The 17,972-nt window shown below is 39.8% G+C and overlaps 1 protein-coding gene across 2 annotated transcripts; it reads right to left on the reverse strand.

The window, feature by feature from the left end:
- Window positions 1-6,873: 6,873 nt before the first annotated feature.
- Window positions 6,874-17,818, reverse strand: LOC134539412 (DNA excision repair protein ERCC-1). 2 transcript variants are annotated; one of them, XM_063381428.1, is made up of 6 exons: window positions 17,565-17,818; window positions 15,573-15,698; window positions 14,410-14,579; window positions 12,020-12,214; window positions 10,556-10,741; window positions 6,874-8,550 (listed from the first exon to the last, which is right to left on the reverse strand). In XM_063381428.1, the coding sequence occupies exons 2-6, from the start codon at window positions 15,670-15,672 to the stop codon at window positions 8,323-8,325; spliced, it is 879 nt and encodes a 292-aa protein (XP_063237498.1). In that variant the 5' UTR covers window positions 15,673-15,698; window positions 17,565-17,818; the 3' UTR covers window positions 6,874-8,322. The 2 variants fall into 2 exon arrangements, with proteins under 2 accessions (XP_063237498.1, XP_063237497.1); XM_063381427.1 differs by having other exon boundaries at window positions 15,573-15,734.
- Window positions 17,819-17,972: the final 154 nt, after the last annotated feature.

Consider the following 17,972-nt stretch of genomic DNA (forward strand, 5'->3'; position numbering starts at 1 on the left):
TGTATTATTGTATAGAAAACAAGGTAAGCCAACCAAAGTCAAGCAATTTCGACGTTTTAAGGAGTTTGTCGTTAATTCGAGTGACGTTATAAAGAGTTTACACTGTATATGTACATGCTAATCCAACTAACAACTAGGAGTGTTTGGGAGGGGTCTGGATCCGGGAAGGCTCTAAAGGCGGTATTCCAAGACGTCCGCATAACGTATCGAACAAGTACTGCATTGTTGGGATACGACCGTAACCTAACTCGCGGGCCGTATTCCAGAGCGTGTCCGATTCACAAAGCAAGTAAGATAAAGAGTCGCAACTCAATGTTATAACAATCGATCTTATTTTCTACCTTAAAATGGAAACCATTAGGATTTTGGAAGCAACTTAACAACTTAAAGCAGTACATTATTTACAATTAATCACAGTTTAGGTAAAAGTTATAATTATGGAATAATCATATTAAATCAGTACTTAAATAGTAATAAAATTAAGTTTCATGTAAGATACAATTATTTTTTTCTAATTCATGCTCAGTAATTACAGTTACGATTTATTTTTTCCTATATCGGCCCTATGTAAGCCGCACAATAATTTAGTGTCATGATTCGGCCTATAGACTTGCGCCCCCCTGGTCCGATTCGAATCCCGGTAACGGACCAAATCGGCGACCCTTTCAATAAACGGTGCCGTGCGCGAAGGCTGGAAAACTGGTTTCAACGAATTCTAGCGGACGTTTCTCAACCATCGATAGAATTATTACGGAAAAAAATACTGGAGACAGCAGCACCATAGCATAAAATAGAACCGCCTTTCTAATTTTCTCAAGTACTTTTTAAGTTGCGATTATTTCTTGTTATGACCAAGTCGAAGATCACAAAAATGACTGTAGTTGGGCGGTTTTCCAAGACACAAAATTAAGGGTTTAGATTTTGAACACCCGTAGCCTATGTAAAAAAAAAAAAAAAAAAAAAAAACGAAAAAGCCTGTATACATGTTTATTTTTGAGCATGTAGTCGTAAAATGTATTTCGATAAAAGGAAGACACTAAACATTTAACAAGAATATAGGCCTATTAGCAGTGGCAAAAGTGTGTAGAATATATGTTAAAAATGCTTTATTCTAATATATTGTTAGGTTTTGTTCTTCGTCGTTATTGACAGAGATTGGTACGTATGTACTATACTACCCAACCACCACCTTCAAAAGAGACCAGCCATTAAGGAACTTTCGCCGATATGGAGTGACGTCTCTGTCTCTCTCTACTCGCTCTGTGGGTCTGACCACTCGTGCTACTGTGGGTAGAATAGGGGGGAGGATGGGGAAGGGAGGGAGGTATTGCGTAGAATAGTAACAGTTGGTAGTAACTCGTGGCCGAACAAAGGAAAGTGAAGGAGGGGCCATGAATTACGTGGCAGGAGAGAGGAGATGGCTGCGCGTGGCACAGCTTGGCCCGCTCGTGTGTCTACCAGGGTCCCCCCCATCCCTTCCTCCATCACTGCTGTCGCCGCCGGTCACGATCTCGCTCCAGTATCGTGACTCGAACTCGTGGCCTCTCACCTCCACATGGGGTAAGGAGGAGGGGGGATAGACCGGGGGAGCGCCGAGCGGACTTCACACGAGGGCGCACGCGGCGGCCCATGAGCGGACTTCACAAGAGAGCGCGCGCGGCGACGCCAAGTTTTTTACAAACCGATCACGTTCGACACGTCTGCGACGTCAGCGCTACAAAAATGGCGGACGCGACAGAATTCCCGATTTTATAAATATTTGCGTTACTGAAATGCGTGTCAGGATTTCTTTTTCGAAACATGGTTTAAACTGGTGCACTGGTAATTCTATTGCTATGTTTATATTTAAAGGTTTTTTTTTTTTTTACTAAATTTATCTGTGAAATCTCTGAAATATTTTTATTCATACAGTGATTTTTTTACATTTTAATGTTAAATTTGAAGAAAATTAATTACTATATATATATATATATATATATATATATATATATATATATATATATATATATATATATATATATAAACCGGCAAACATTGATGGCTGTATTATGTTTCGTACATATGTAACAGCAAGACACATTTGACTTACAATCATTGATTTATACTTGTCGCGCAAAACCGTGTATAAACGCGGTATTTTGCTGTCACGTCGTCACGTTATTGGAAGTTCAGCATTTTTGTGAATATTAAATATTTAACAACGTGACAAACAGAATTCCCCCCCCCCCCCCTCAAATAAAATGTTTCTTGCCACGATAACTTTAAAGACATTACGAACCTATAGTTTTATCAGATTTTTTGGAGTACTTAAGTTTAACAAAATTATACGCACTACCGACGCACTAAAAATGTAAAATAATAAATTGTAAAAGTGGTAGGACTGGAGTATTTATTATGTTTTTTTTGTAAAGGGAGATAAAAAAAAGAAGAAAAAATTAGGACCATTCAGTAGGTCCACCACTGGATATTAAACTTTTCAACTGCGAAACGACAGTGCTCAGACAGCGGAGAGGCAGCGTCTAGCTTCCTCCTTGGCCGCAGCTCCCGTGTCTAGCTTGCTCCTTGGCGGCCGCTCCTGTATGTAGCTTCCTCCTTGGCCGCAGCTCTCGTGTCTAGCTTCCTCCTTGGCGACAACGGTGAAGAGATGATCTGAGCGCCCGGTCACGCGCCGAGGCAGCGGTCAGACGGGTCCAAAGAGAGCGAGAGAGAAAGAGAGAGACGGGGAACCCCTATGGGCATCCCGGACCAGACCAGACTCAGACGGCACACGTGCCCGCCATCCTGACTACACGCTCAACAACACTCCCCAACACATCTGTGATGATACAGAGTGAATAAAAAACCGGAACTGCAATAGCCCGTCATCTGCGCGTGCTTAGAAGTTTAAAAATTCTGCTGTGATCTTTAGGTGAGAATTTTCTATTGCTATCCTCTTCACACCAGGAACAGGTACTCACACGGCTCGAGCAAAGTTGGTACACGTGAAATGTTCCAATGAACATAAGGTTCAGAAATTCTTCTGTTTGTCGCTAGAGCCGCTACCGTGTAAAGTACACTGGATCCCAGTAATGCGGGATGCCATATCGGCCACCGTGCAGGAACGTCGGAACAGGGGGGGCAGCAGGGGCGAGTCGCCCCCGTGCTGTTATGCATTGGGGGGGGGGGGGGGGGGCGAGAGTAGCATTTCGCCCCCCTCCTTTTCCCAGAATAACTGTTTGGTCCTAGTAGTATTTTTCTCAACCAGTAGTTACAAACGTTGCATTGGTGATCACATTGATTAGAAAATCAAATTTATGATTGTCAATATACTGTAAAATGATTGCAAATTCCTAGATGGTATTTTATTTAAATTGTACTACATCTACTGTCAGAGTAGTATTTAATACATAGGCCTATTACGTCATCAAATTCTTGGAATGTTATATTTAATATTTTGGTTCGGAAACTCATTAGATAGCACAATTTTGCATCTAAAATTCCAAATTTTTCCCGGACCCCCCGCTCTAGGACTGAGGTAAGTGTGATACATCTTTTCGCCCCCCCCCCCCCCCCCCAACTCATGAAACGTTCCGACGTCCTTGCCATCGTGTGTACGATAGACAACATGCCATACGTGTATTCGAGTGATGGCTGTAGCTCCGGGCGTGTTGAGTACTGTGCATTGTTGCACTTGTGTACTGGTGCACTTACTTGCTTTCTGTGTACCGTAGTGTAACTCCTCGCAGTTTTAATAGCCCATTTGCCATCGTACCGCACCGGTCGACATCCCAGAAGGTGTTAAGGTGTGAGCTTTGCTGTTGGATGATGATTTATTCCCACACAGGCTTCTTTTGCAAATATAAAACATACTGAGGCCTAAGAAGCAGTCACTTTCTCCTGCGATGGATCACTATTTGACACAGATCCTCCGGAATGCACGTTCAATCGCTCACCACCAAGGCATCTTGCTTTGTTTGTATTATAAAAAAAAAAACACAAACTAACAGTGAAATGCAAATCACAAAAAAATTTATTGTACATACAAAAAATTCTCTCTTTCATCTGCAACTTGTAATCGGACATTAAAACATATATATTAGGTCATCCTCAAAAACCCAAAAGTTCCATTTCTACCAATCCAGAAATTTATAAGAACCTGTTTCTCTTTGGTAGCAGTCGCAGCCCACACCCTCATAAATATAAATTAATTTTACATATATGTAATATACAGATAAATTCATTGCTCTGTCGCTCACAGGTATGATACAGTATCTCTACTTCTTGCTGTTCATTTCAGGTTCAGAGTTGTACAGTAAAAGTCATAAGAATGGTGGCCCAATAGAAAAAGCAGATTTAAAGTACTATGTGTGTGCTCTGTACATATCGCCCCAAATCAGCCAAATTAAATCTGTCGTCTTGCCTAAAAGCAAGAGTCGCTGCTTGTGAGGTATATATGGAAAAATGGTATTAATTGAAAAAAATTAAAACTGAGTATATGAACTCATTATTTGATTACACATATGAAGGGAAGGTTACAAACTCCATGTCTGATTTAGTAACCATTCAAATGAAGCAGCGCTGTATCTAGGGGTCAAGGGCAAGGTCCCATAACAAAACATACATACATACATACATAAATCCTAGCCCGGTCTTATGTAGATTATTATATGTATGCCACACAAATAAGTTTTGCAGCAGTTCTGGAAAATTAAACATGTTAAAAAAATTATAACATTTAAGCTTTTAGTTTTTCATTGTAAATTAACTTACAACTCAAAATTTTGGACTTCTCAAGAAAAAAAAAAGTTGCCCAGAGACCTGAACAACCTGAACAAAGGTCTTGATGAAAAAGCTTCATCGTGGTTTCCGGCAGAGCTACTGTTTCCAAAATTACCCATTCTGATGTTTTTTATTCTTCCTGCGGCCTCCACCACCTCTATTCAGCGAGGAGCAGACTATTTCTGGGACTTCCTCAATCTGCGTGTGGGAAGAGGCTAATGGCGCGGGCGGCAACTACAATGGTACACATGGCTTCCTCTCTCTTAACGAGGAAAGATGGGGGAGGGGGGGAGGGGAGGAGGGTGTTTGAGTAATTCACCTGCGAATGTCTGTACGTTTCCTGTCCGGTGGTTTCTCCGACATTAAGGAAAGAGCACGGCCCATTAAGAAGGGAAGAAGGGAGATGGGGATCTCCGCTGCGAGAACAGCGGGAATAGCGGGGGAGAGCCGAAAAGGAGACAATGGGATGCAGAACTCCTCCGAGGCCGAAGGTCAAGTTGCACCAACGATGCACTGAAGCTTGATCAAGTGTTACAGAGTGTCCTTATCGCAACTTCACGTTCCCACGTGTTGTCTGGACACGTGAGCTATCTGTACCGATTGTAATTTTTTCCAACCAAGATGATTCTCCATCCCCACTCAGGTTATGTTAGTGCAATTCAAAAAAATTTCATCTTTTCATTTCCCCATCCACCAACCTGATGGTGTGATGTGTAATGCCAAGCAATCCATCATATCTTTACATTTACTTATAAAAGAATAAGGATGAAATTCAGAGTATTTAAGTACCTAAGTATGAAAAAAAATGAATGACTTGTCAATATCGAGATCATTAATACTTTCCGTCTATTCGTCCACTGAAGTGGGCAATTTACATCTCAATGTTACATTGAGCTTATCAAACCTTGAATGTGCGAGTCATTGAATACTTACATTCCAGTTGACATCATTTGTATACTCTATGGCTACGAAATAAATAAATTTTACTATAATTTTCTTACGTTACAATAATAACAAAATATTATAATTTAGGATTATGATTGTTATTACATAAAATATAAAAAAGTTTAAGGAAAATATAAAAAAAAAAAATTTATATCTTTGGAATTTACAAGGTGTGACTAAAAAGGATAACATATCAACATATCAGGTAAAAAATTAGAATGGAGCAATGAAAAATCATAGCAGCGGGAGGAGGGGAACAGCAGTACTCTTGAGAAAACCAACCAATTGCTACAACGTCTGCCAAACTTCCCACTTGCAAAAAACTCATGTTCGACCTCATCAAGAAACAAAACCAGATAGCCTTGATAGGAGGCGTGAGATCTGACCCCTTGGACTCAGTACTACAGTAATTACAAGGACTGACAGAATTAGGAACAAGTGGGAAATAGAACGATAGCACAATAATTCGCAGAGATAACAGCGGACACAAGAATGAAGTGGAAAGAGAATTGGTAATAGAATGGTATGTTGAAACACAAATCTTAACCTAGTACAACAAGGGTGGGTTTAACATGCCCACTTAGAAAGGTCATTTCAGGCAGTGAACACATTTGTTCCTTAAGAGTTTACAGACACTGATATTTTAGGGGTTGTCAAGATTCACATGAACATTTGATGGAACCAAATACCAGAAACGATTGTTAATGCAATAAAAAAACAGCATCAAGTGGTAATAGTCAATATGAGATTTTAAAGAAAATATTAATGACTGATAAAAAAAATTATAACTTTATGTAATAGGTGTTATATGTTTTAAGAAAACTTACTTTTTTTCTAATTTTCACTTTGAAAAAATTAAATAAATATGGACAAAAACAAAAGCATTTATACCCCCCTTCCCCCCACAATAAGTGATTTACCCAATGTAATGGCAAAAACCAAGCTGTTTTTCATATTTACTTGAATTATTGAACATCTGCATAATTTATTTATTTTATATTACAATAACAAAATAACAAAACAAATATTCATTAGATACAGATGAGAACAAATAGTGTGGTAACCTAGATATAGAGATACTGTTGTATTTAGTGGGAAAATTTGACCACTTGGTAGTCATAAAAAAACACCATGTTCAGGTTTATCACACTTCTTTAATGTATGCACTCAACTAGCCAATGAGAATGCGGCAGTTCTGGTAGTACTACCAAATGGTTATGATTTGCCTGATAAGAAACAAGTCCTGATATACATCCACCAACCAAAAGAGTAGGCACTAGCTGTATTGCTTTGAGAGCCAACATGGCATGTAATACTTTCGTGAAATACAACCATCCCTAAACTATGCGTAAGTTTACTGGAAGATAGGTTTTACCTTTCAATAAAAAATCACGTTTGTGTATATCATTTCCAGAACAACATGACTTTGGTGGTTAAGTCGTAGCGAGTCCTCTGGGCTCTGTACATCTTCAACAGTTGATCAGCGTGTTCTCAGTCGCTGCGTTCCAGGAACAAAAAAAAAATGGCGAGTTGCTTCAGCAGAGCAAGGGGTGTGAGAACCTACTCTCACACTGAACAACCTTGTGAAATGTTCACTCTGAAACGCCACTCTCTCAGAGCAGCGCTCACTTCCCAGTTCATGCGCAAGGAGCCAATGGGTTAAGTGGACCAAAGAGTTCAAACTGTTTCAACCACGTAAGCATAAAAATATTTAATCACATAAAAAAAAATTACAAGTATAAAGTACAAAGATTAAAAAAATTATGATTTTGATAAAAATTAACTGACATAATATATTAATAAATATGTAGTTGCAAAGATTTTTCCATATTTTTTTTTGCAATGTACGTAATTTTCCACCAAGTTACTTACTTCCATCGCAACAAACTTCCAAAGAACACGTAAAACAGTGATGACAAATAAATATGGTTTCCGCTTGTAAAATCTTCCTATTCATAAAATACAACGATCAGTCCTGATCGTTAGTGTTCCAGCATCAGGGGAGGCAGCGTTCTGCCGATGTTCATCCCACAGGCGGAGCGCACCAAGAAACAGAAAGATGGCTCGGATCTAAATGAATTCTCTCTCAGCTGTGTGTATGTATAAACAATGACTAGAGAACCTTAAAATTCGCGGATTAAATGACATCCAGGATAGACTTCAATATCCTCTACACACTCGGGCAAATGCCAACTGTTCATTGGCTGCTGACTTGTGAGTCGTCTCGACTGGGTGGCCTGTAATTCGACACTTCTATGAGTGAGGGTCTCTAATTGGACCTAAGTCCTCCATATTAACAGTGAACCAATGACAGAAGCAAAACTAAGGTATAATTATTTGAATTTTAGCATAACACGAAATGAACCGGCGATTTTTTCGGGTCTCTAACAATGACACAAAAATTTCTTGTTTTAAAAACGAAAATCGACCCAGAGATAAAAACCGTAAAGTCTTTTCCCCGGTCACCAGGTGTTGCCGTCCCTACGTGGACTCGGCGTCAGGCCCGAGCAGGTTTCACCCACACTCCAACTGCAGTGCTCCGTGACTCGCAGGCGGACGTGAAGGAGCCCCGATCGCGCGTCTGCGTCTCAAGAGCGAGCGCCGCGGGAGACACGGCCGTCACTCGCGGGCGCCCCGCCGGGAGGCGGCGGCCGCCGCGCGGTGCCGCACGAACGGCTGGTGCAGCACGCGGTGCAGGCGGCCCGCCTTCTGGGCGCCCAGCCCCGGGCAGAGGCCGAGCGCGTCGGGCGAGGCGCGTATCACCCGCTCCAGCGAGCCGAACGTCGACAGCAGCGTGGCGGCGTCCGTCTTGTTCACCGAGCGCACCGACGTCAGCGCCGACACCAGCTGCCGACAGGACAACGCAGCGACTACAGCGGTTACCTCGGCAGATGTCCAATGGACTGACTGTAAGTAACTTAGAAACTTATTCCTCATCTTTTAGTTCTTTGTTTTGATAATAACTTATCTTTTGATAATAACTTATAAAGATGAACTGAGGTGATTAACTTTGTTACGGGGGGTTCGTTCGGACGGTTTTATGGTGATATGTTACTGGGCGCCACCACGTGGTGAGGCACGTGGACCCGGTGAGACTCCTAACTCAGGACGTGACGTCGCCCATGTGAGGCGTGATTTTACCCCCCTGAAAACACCTAGCACTAATTCCTGCCCGCTCTCAGCGTCGGGCACGCTATTACCTACGCAGTGGGCTCTCAGGCGTCCCACATGCCGTCACACTCCACGTGGTCTTACAGATTGAAATAATAAAATTTTACGTTAGATTTACACACCTGATTTATTCGGCGAATGCAACTCACACACGTACACGATTGAAACTGTTTAAAATGCCCGCGGCACGAATCGGTTTAGGTGTAAAGACCCACCACGTGGTCACATCTCAAATTATGTAATACATAGAAAAAAAGACCGTTACTGGTCGTAAGACAATTAATTAAACAGTCCCCCGACCGAGAGGAGCTCCAAGGACGAAAAGAAAGCGATTTAGAAAGAATTAAAGTTAAACAGAATTACTTGACAGTGAAAAAAACAAGCGGTGAGGTCCCCGGAGTGCTGGCGCGTCTGCTCTCGGTCTTTGATGGCGGAAGACTGGGATGAGCTCATGGCTCGGCTCGACTAACATGGCGTCCTCCCGCCGAAACAATTGCCGTTAAAGATATTTATGAATTCGTGCCACGGGAAACTAAAGTAACATGACAAGAATGATTTAAAAATTATGTGACATTTTCTGAATAATGCAAAAGAATACTACAAGTTACAATTATTGAGAATTAAATTTAAATTATTGTCTGGCTTCGGGTTTCCTCGGGAATGTCCGGAGACGCTATTATATTTTGATACCTTATTTTAATTAAAAGTACATAAAACCCTCCCGGCCAATCTGCTGTCACGTTGCACTTGGGGAACATCGAAACAAATAACAAAATTATATTTAATTATGTTTTAGGGGTGCGGCACACTGACTCGACAGCGCCCTCTTACCGGGCGAACACACACGCACGCACACGTACGCAAGGGTAGGCGGGGGGTTTGAATGGAGGGTGGGTGGTGTTTGGCGGTGGCATATCGGACTTAACAGGGGCCGTAGGCCTGGACGATGTCAACTTTTATCATTTATTTCATCACACTTTATTTTTAAATGCAGCATGCATTAAAAAAAAGTTGAATGATTAAAATGTAGGACATGTTAAATTATAATGGTTTATTCAAGAAGTTAGCGGTAGATATTTAAAAATTATTAATTTTTACATTTGTACTGGACTCATGATGGGTGTCTTTAAACAATCAGTGCAAGATGCAAACAAGTGACAATCAAAGCGTTCCAATAGGGGGTTACTCAGGAAGAACTACTAAATTTTACTTTCTAAAGTCACTCATATCTGTACAGATTTTTAATATATAATTTTTTTTTGTAATATGACCGTGAAATTTAAAATTATGAAACACGTCCAGTAGAAGAAGAGATGGTTACGCCTCAAGTAAACCTTTGAGAAGCTGGATGAATAGGTAATCACTAGAGACCTGCAATATTCGCGGATTCATTCGTTGATAGGCTAGAATTCAAACACATATACCTCTTAGATAATTTTGCTATTGGCTTACTGTTCATCTGGACGAATCTCAACCAGTTATAAACCCTCAACCAAAGAAGGATCGAATCACAGACAAACCAGCTGAGACGACTCACAAGTCGGCAGCCGACGAACTTGCGTTATTTGCCCGAGTGTACAAGGGGTATGTGCAATCTATCCTGATGGCCATCGAAACCGCGCATTTTTCAGGTCTCTAGTGATGACAGAGAACAATGCCCCAATGTCGAGAAGGACCCCACCTGCTGGTGCGGGCTGCTGTTCGGGCGCTCCATGATCAGGTCCGGGGGCTTGTTCTCGTAGATCTTGTAAGTCTCGACGATGCGGCCCGCCTCCTCCGCGCTCCACGCCAGCATCATCGTCAGGTCGGCCAGGATGCAGATGCGCGTCAAGTTCTTGAGGGCGTGGTTGGGTTCCTTCACGTCCACCTGCAAGTTACGGAGCACTGAAGTTAAAACGATGGATGAAACCTGCTGGGGCTTGATGCCTAGTCCACGGAGAGACGGCAACATGTGATGACTAGGGAAAAGATTTTATGGCAACACGTTATGACTAGGGTTATGGTATTATTTATAGGTCAATTTTGTTTTAAAAAAAAAGAAATATTTGTGTTATTGTTTTTATATTCACGCATTGTCTTTATTCATAAAAACAGTGTATTATCCAAGAAATATAAAACATACACATTGATTAATATTTTATATCATCAAAATAGTCTTAAATTTACTGCAATATAATGGTCTTATACAATGAAATCATAATAATGACTAATAGGCATGTCTAGAACTGAATACTCAAAAAAATTAAATAAATAAATTTCCAAACTATTGTGTGAGTGAAAAATGTGCAATGGTCATTAATGTAAAAATGTGTTACTGCTAAGAGATGCAAGAACAAGCACTATATTATTAATTTTTTCCCAATTCATTTAGTTATAATTTGGTTGCTGTTACATAATCATTGCAAATAATAGGTTGCATTCTATGATTATGGGTAGTCGGTTGCTGCATTTTGTAATAAGTATTTTAATATCAGTAAACTCCTGAACATGTTATAACAGTTTTGAGCTCGTAACACCATAATTTAAGATCCAACATTTTCACCAACTATCTTTAAGTTCATGAAGGTAGCAACCACTGCAGCATGTAATTATTATTATTATTATTATTATTATTATTATTATTATTATTATTATTATTATTATTATTATTATTATTATTATTATTATCATTATTATTATTTAATTCAACAGAATCATTCCACGCAAGATGGCAAAGAGGCAAAAGGATGAAGCGAAATGGCAGCAGGTCGAGTGATGAGGTGCCAAGCGGCAGTGGGTAGAGTGGCAAGGCGCCAAGTGACAGCGGATAGAGTGGCGAGGCGCCCAGTGGCGGCAGGCCGAGTGGTGATGCGCCAAATGACAGCAAGACGAGTGGTGAGGCGCCAAGCGGCAGCGAGATGAGTGGTGAGGTGCCAAGCGGCAGCGGGGCGAGTGGTGATGCGCCAAATGACAGCGAGATGAGTGGCGAGGTGCCAAGTGGCAGAAGATAGAGTGGCGAGGCGCCCAGTGGCGGCAGGCCGAGTGGTGATGCGTCAAATGACAGCGAGACGAGTGGCAAGGCACCAAGTGGCAGGGGGTCGAGTGGTGAGGCACCAAGCGGCAGCGAGACGAGTGGCGAGGCACCAAGCGGCAGATGCCCACGCACCTGCACCAGCAACACGCGCAGCTCGTACTGCCTGCCCAGCAGCTTGAGGCGCTCGTTGATGTAGTCGGGGTTCAGGTTGTGGTAGCGCAGGCTCAGAAAGAGCGCGCACGTCGTCTTGCCCATCACGTAGTCCGGCACGATCTCGCTGTACTCCCACGGCACGTTGCAGATGGACTTCAGGAGCGGGTTTCCCCGCTGCAAAACACCAACAACACCCACTGACACAGTGTGTATTTGCCCGGCTACAGAAAATTAAATTGCAGGAAAACCTCGTAAGGTTGACTACTTGTCTATAGATATATAAAATTGGATGTTGGTATGTATGACGTTGATAAACTCTGACAATGTTTGACCGATCGCCATGAAAGTTGGCACATCAAAGTGTTTTTTTTCACGGAAAAGGTTTTTACGCTATCCATTTTTTTTTGTAATGTGCCGCTAGATAGCGCTTCAGTGCATCAACTTCTAAACCATTCAAACGGTCGCAATGGGTAAACAGAAAATCATAGGTCATAGACATACGAACCGTAATTGTGTGTCACTTCTCTATGTTCACCACACTGTCATACAGCGCTATCATTCTGTGTTCAGCCCGATGCCATGTACTGCAGCCATGAATAACTGTTATTCTTTTATTTGTAGACAAATGAAATTTGTATCACAAGCAACTAAACTATATTTGGATGTCTTATATGTCTATAATTTATTCAATATATATTTTGCTGTAACTCAAGTAACACATAGCAACAAATAATAACAAATACTGATTGTGATCTTGATTAATAATTGGTCAGCAAGTATAAAATGTAAGTGCTATATGAAAAACTATTATTCTTTTAATTGTAGACAAATAACATTTGTATCACACACAATTAAACTATCTTTGGACATCTTATCTGTCAATAAACATTAAATACTAGCAATTTTATATATATAAATATACACACGTGCCTCACACACACACACACACACACACACACAGACAGAGAGAGAGAGAGAGAGAGAGAGAAAGGCGGGACAACTTACCATCTTGTATCTCCTGATAACCTAAACTAATACAATATTTTTTTTCCCCTGAAAGAAATTAAACCATATCTCAGATGAGCCAGTAAAATTGACTTTAAACCTGTACATAGTTCCAGTTTTATATTCCATTTCATTCTCCTTATCCATACTGAACAAAAATGTTAAAACAAAAATTTGGCAGCTAATTATGCAAAAAGTATTTATATATATAGACAAACACACACATATTTTGTGAAAGTTCAGTCACTCAAAAAGTTGGCAAGTTTAACCGTGTGGAACGTAAATATAAAATAATGGCCTGGAATGGGACACACATCCTTAACTTGGATTTTCGTTACCCCAGATTGGCTCGGATCCCAACAAAAATCTGACTTCAACTTATGGGCCAACTGTCAGATCATTTTTCAAAAAGTAAACTTTGACTAGTTACTGTTCAGTGTCTTTTCATTTATTAACTGTTATTTTATTTGATTGATTCCAGTTACCGACCAGCACCATAAAGAATATGGAATGGGAAAGGCACACGGCCAGGGACGCAACAAGTATATTCTGCAATGAAATTTAAGTTGAATGAATAGGCTTACCATCTCGCAGAGATCAAGGTTGTTATATAGACGATGAAAGGTGATGATGAGATGCTGTTGGAGACTTCATGGAATAAAAGAGTGGGGGAAACGGGAAAACAGTCCGCCACGTTTTCTCACTTGCGTAAAAAATTGGTTGTCTGTAAAGTCGGTTTACGGAAGATAGTTTAAAGTGACAACATCATAACAAAACATTGATGAAATGATTGCATACTTTTATGAATAAAATTGAATCAATTTTATTGAATTATCACTATTTTGTATGGATACAAAGAAGGAGTCAAATGAAATCTACCATTTAATTGATAAATTTACTTTTATTTACACTCATTAATTCAAATATGTTTATTACTTTAACGAAGAGATTATTTTAACTATAACTTTTATACATGTTTGCTATTTAACTTCTTCCAATCTGTGTTATTCTGTTAAGGATAGGACGATGATAGGAAAAGTAGGAAACGAATGGGAGTGTTTCAAGTTTAATGTGCCTCGAAAAAGTCAAATCAACGGTTGTTCCAATCGAGTGGAAGAGAGATAGATGCGGTGCAAGCGTACAATGAGCGTAACGGGACACAGCGTAACAGGACAATGTGCTTTACGGGACACTTTTTCGAGCGTGCAGCCGGCGTTCATCGATTTATTACACGTATTCACATCAATAAACACTGGGTTCGACCCTACCGAAAATCAAACCCGAACATCCCCGTGCAAGGCGGGTGATCTGAGCACTCGATCACCACTCGCAGCAGCGAACACGTCGCCTCACCGCAGGCGCACCTGCTTGTGGCTGACGAGGACGCAGTTGGTCCTGCCGGTTGCAGCCTTCGGGGCGCCCGGCTCGGAGCCCCCCGGCGCGGGGGCCCTCGTGGCCCCGGGGTGGGCGCTGGAGGACGGCAGCGGCTCCGGGGCCTTGTAGAACTCCGACTTCTTCAGGTTGCCGAACGCAGCTGCCACAATCACACACACCGTCACGCCCTTGCTCCCGTCCTGTGCCGCACCGCCCTCAAGGAACCAACCAGTGGTGCGTGCACTTTTGAACGTGCGTTTCATGGTAGAAAAACTAACTTTAATTTTTTTTTCAATTAATAATAAAAAAATAAAATAATAAAAGGGCAGGAGTGATATTATAAATACAATTGTTAAAGTATAAATTCAATGAAATAAAAAAAAAATTAAATACTTAGTATTCAATACTATGTATAAAATTATTTATTTAATTTAGCAAAACAATCAAGGTAACTTTTTAATTAATAAAAAAAACTATGCTATGTATATGTTTATTGTATTTCATTAATTATAGTTATTAAATAATAATTTATATTGAAAATAAATTATATATACAGGAACATAACCTCACTTATATACACTTGAAACAGTTTATGAACATAATTTATATCACTAAAACTCACAATAATGAATTTTTTTAATTTATATTGACCAGTATTCAACATTAATCACTAAAGAATAAGATTTAAAAGCACAAATATAATTTTTATTTGTAAGTATTCTTTCTTTTTTTTTTATCCTGTGAAAATTTTGTTACATGTTGCATGCGCATCATAAAAATTCACTCTCACCATTTTTTATAACACATCTAAATAAGTGTAACTTCAATGATCTGATGCTTGTGGACAGCCACATATTTGCTGTTTTGTCTGTATTTATTGTTGTCTTTGTTCTGTGCTTACTACCAAGGTTTCAAAATTGTTTGAAGGTATGTGACAAATGATTATAAATAAATAAATAAATAAATAAACCACCTCTGTGATAAAGTAGCAAGAAATTATAGGATTCTATGGTGTCTATTGCAAGTGGATTATATCTATTTAAACATTCAAAAAGGTACGTAAAGAAAACTGTAAAAATACTTAAAATTTTTTAAAACTCCTGTGAGAAGCGACTATGCCATTATTGAAAACCTTAATATGTAAATACTTTACCAACGAAAGCTGAAGAGGCTCTTGATTCAGATCCACCACCCGGCTTGGCTCTGGTTTCGTTTACTTCAGCTTCAGGGTCACTGAACTCATCGGAATCCATCGCGGCTACAGGAACGGTACTATTTTCTTGGTGACATGCAAATATATTGGTATTCAAAAATGCTGAACCAAAAAAAAAAAAGAAAAAAAAAAGTGAGTTATATAAATAGCATGTGATAAAAAATAGGTACTACGACAGCTAATAATCATAGCTACACGACTCACAAGTCGTGAGCCTTTTATCGCTGAAACCACTGTGAAAGCTGTCCCATTTCAGTTTTTGGTACGAGACAGACACGTAAACTGCACAAATATTCATACGAAAGCTGACCAATACCAAAATTACACTTTTAATTTAAATCTAAAATTATCATCAAACGTCACGAAACATCATTTCAACACACTGTTATATTTACGGACCCATTACAGTCTACACTACACATTCACTAGCTTTCAAGTAGACCACAAAATCAGCAATCCGTATTGACTCCCGAAACTAAATAACAATGAAATTCAACACTACATTCAAAGACATGGACCTATCCAGAGGAGGTGGGCAGCTGCCCTCCCCTTCCTAAGTTGAAAAAAAAAAAATTAAAACAAGGAAGGACAGAAAAAAAATTTGTAACTATCCTCACAAACTATTATAAATTATTTTTAAAAATAAATAACATTTTTTTTTTCCTTTTATTGTTTAAGTATTATTGTTTAGCCCCATGGATCTTCCTCTATCCTGAAAAATGTTGAATTATGGAAAATTCCCCCTTCTCCCCTTATGAGAGATTCTAAAAATACCCCCCCCCCCCCCCCAAAAAAAAAAATAATTCTGTTTTGAGCTGAACACACTCTTGGTCTAAAAGTATCTTCGACATGTGACAGCAGAATGAACACAAAAAGAGTAGACAGAGAAAAATATTAAGCTATATTGTAACTGTCACACACTACCGTTAAGGAATCTCTGCCGGGTCTATGCGTGCCCAGTAATCATACGGTGGCACCTACACACATGTACGTGCAGGACGTGTAAGACCCTACATCACTTCTTTCCCCCGGGTGGACGGTCCAGAGGAAATGGAGGTTCAGTGAAAGAGGGAGGCATGCCTTCCTCGTGAGGACAGGGAGGAAGAGGAATAGGCTAAAGGAAGAAATGCTGGGGGTGAGAGATGCAAGGGACCTGAGGAGACGACTAGAAGGGGGCGGGGAGGGTGTGAGAGAAAGGGGAAGGGCTCCTTGCCACCGGGTGGAAGCCCAATTACAAGTGCAACAAATCAAATTAATATGAAAATAAACTCAAAATACTCAATATCCATACGTTTCCTGGTGTGGTGGCACATTTGAAAGTGTTTTACTGTGTTTATTTTTGAAAAAAAATGTTGCACTGTGAATTTATAGGTTTTGGTCTATGATCAGCTATTGAAAAAAAAAATAGTAGCAATGCTGACAAATTTTATTTAGAGAAGTAATTATGCGTGATATATAAAAATAAAACTGGCGGAGCCATATGCCAGTGAGTTGGTTTCTGATGGCCGTCAGGAGAAACTATTGGTCCAGGGGCCAGGGTCGTCCACATTACTTAATTCAAATTTGAATCCCACAATTTAATAGAAACAATCTAAAGTCTAAACATTATCATGGCATGAAATTAAGTAATGTTCGAAACTCTGAGCGGTTATGAAACTATGTACCTACAACTTTAAGTATATGCTCCTTGGAAATTTTTTAAAATTTTTTAAATTGGTTGAATGGTTATTGAATTTCACCCACAACCAGCACTAGATGACTTTTCTTAGTCGTAGGATTATGTTATTTCGTCATCAATCAAATGTCCGTACGTTTATTAGCACCCATGCCTTACCCGGGACTCGAACCCAGAACCCCTCGCTCCGTAAGCAAGTGTGCATTCCACTACGCTACGGAGGCCGACAAGCTACTTCGAACTATATGAATGATTACCTTATGAATTGGATGTTAGTACTATTCAGGAGTAATGCACACGCACTCATTTGGGCAATATTAATGCCACATTATTTTCAACAAAAAATACTATAACCAAAAAAAAACTTTCACGTAAGTCATATGATGCTATTTTTTATAATTCTATTCCTGATACAACTGTCCGACTCAATGATTTAATTCAAAAATATATTATACAATTCAATTCACAACATTAAATTTTTTTGTACAAACTAAAAGCTGCTAGCAGACAGAAAAACACACAGGTTGTGCTTTGTAAATGAATGCATGTTAAAATTTTCTGCACTACTTGATAGTGGAACGCCTAATTTTGGCGTTTTTTAAAATTTTATGTTGGATATAGATTAAATATTTATTTGTTTATATTTCTATTCGCTAAAGCAGGAA

Source organism: Bacillus rossius, chromosome 15, assembly GCF_032445375.1.
Source record: "Bacillus rossius redtenbacheri isolate Brsri chromosome 15, Brsri_v3, whole genome shotgun sequence".
Taxonomy (NCBI): Eukaryota; Metazoa; Arthropoda; class Insecta; order Phasmatodea; family Bacillidae; genus Bacillus; species Bacillus rossius.

Bases quoted from the DNA above. Each gene is read 5' to 3' on its own strand.
- LOC134539412 (XM_063381428.1), bottom strand. From the start codon at position 15,672: ATGGATTCCGATGAGTTCAGTGACCCTGAAGCTGAAGTAAACGAAACC. The intron at 12,215-14,409 runs GTGCGCCTGCGG...GGTGTTTTGCAG, and splicing joins TCCTCGTCAGCCACAAGCAG to CGGGGAAACCCGCTCCTGAA. The intron at 8,551-10,555 runs GTGGGGTCCTTC...TCCTGTCGGCAG, and splicing joins ACAGCAGCCCGCACCAGCAG to CTGGTGTCGGCGCTGACGTC.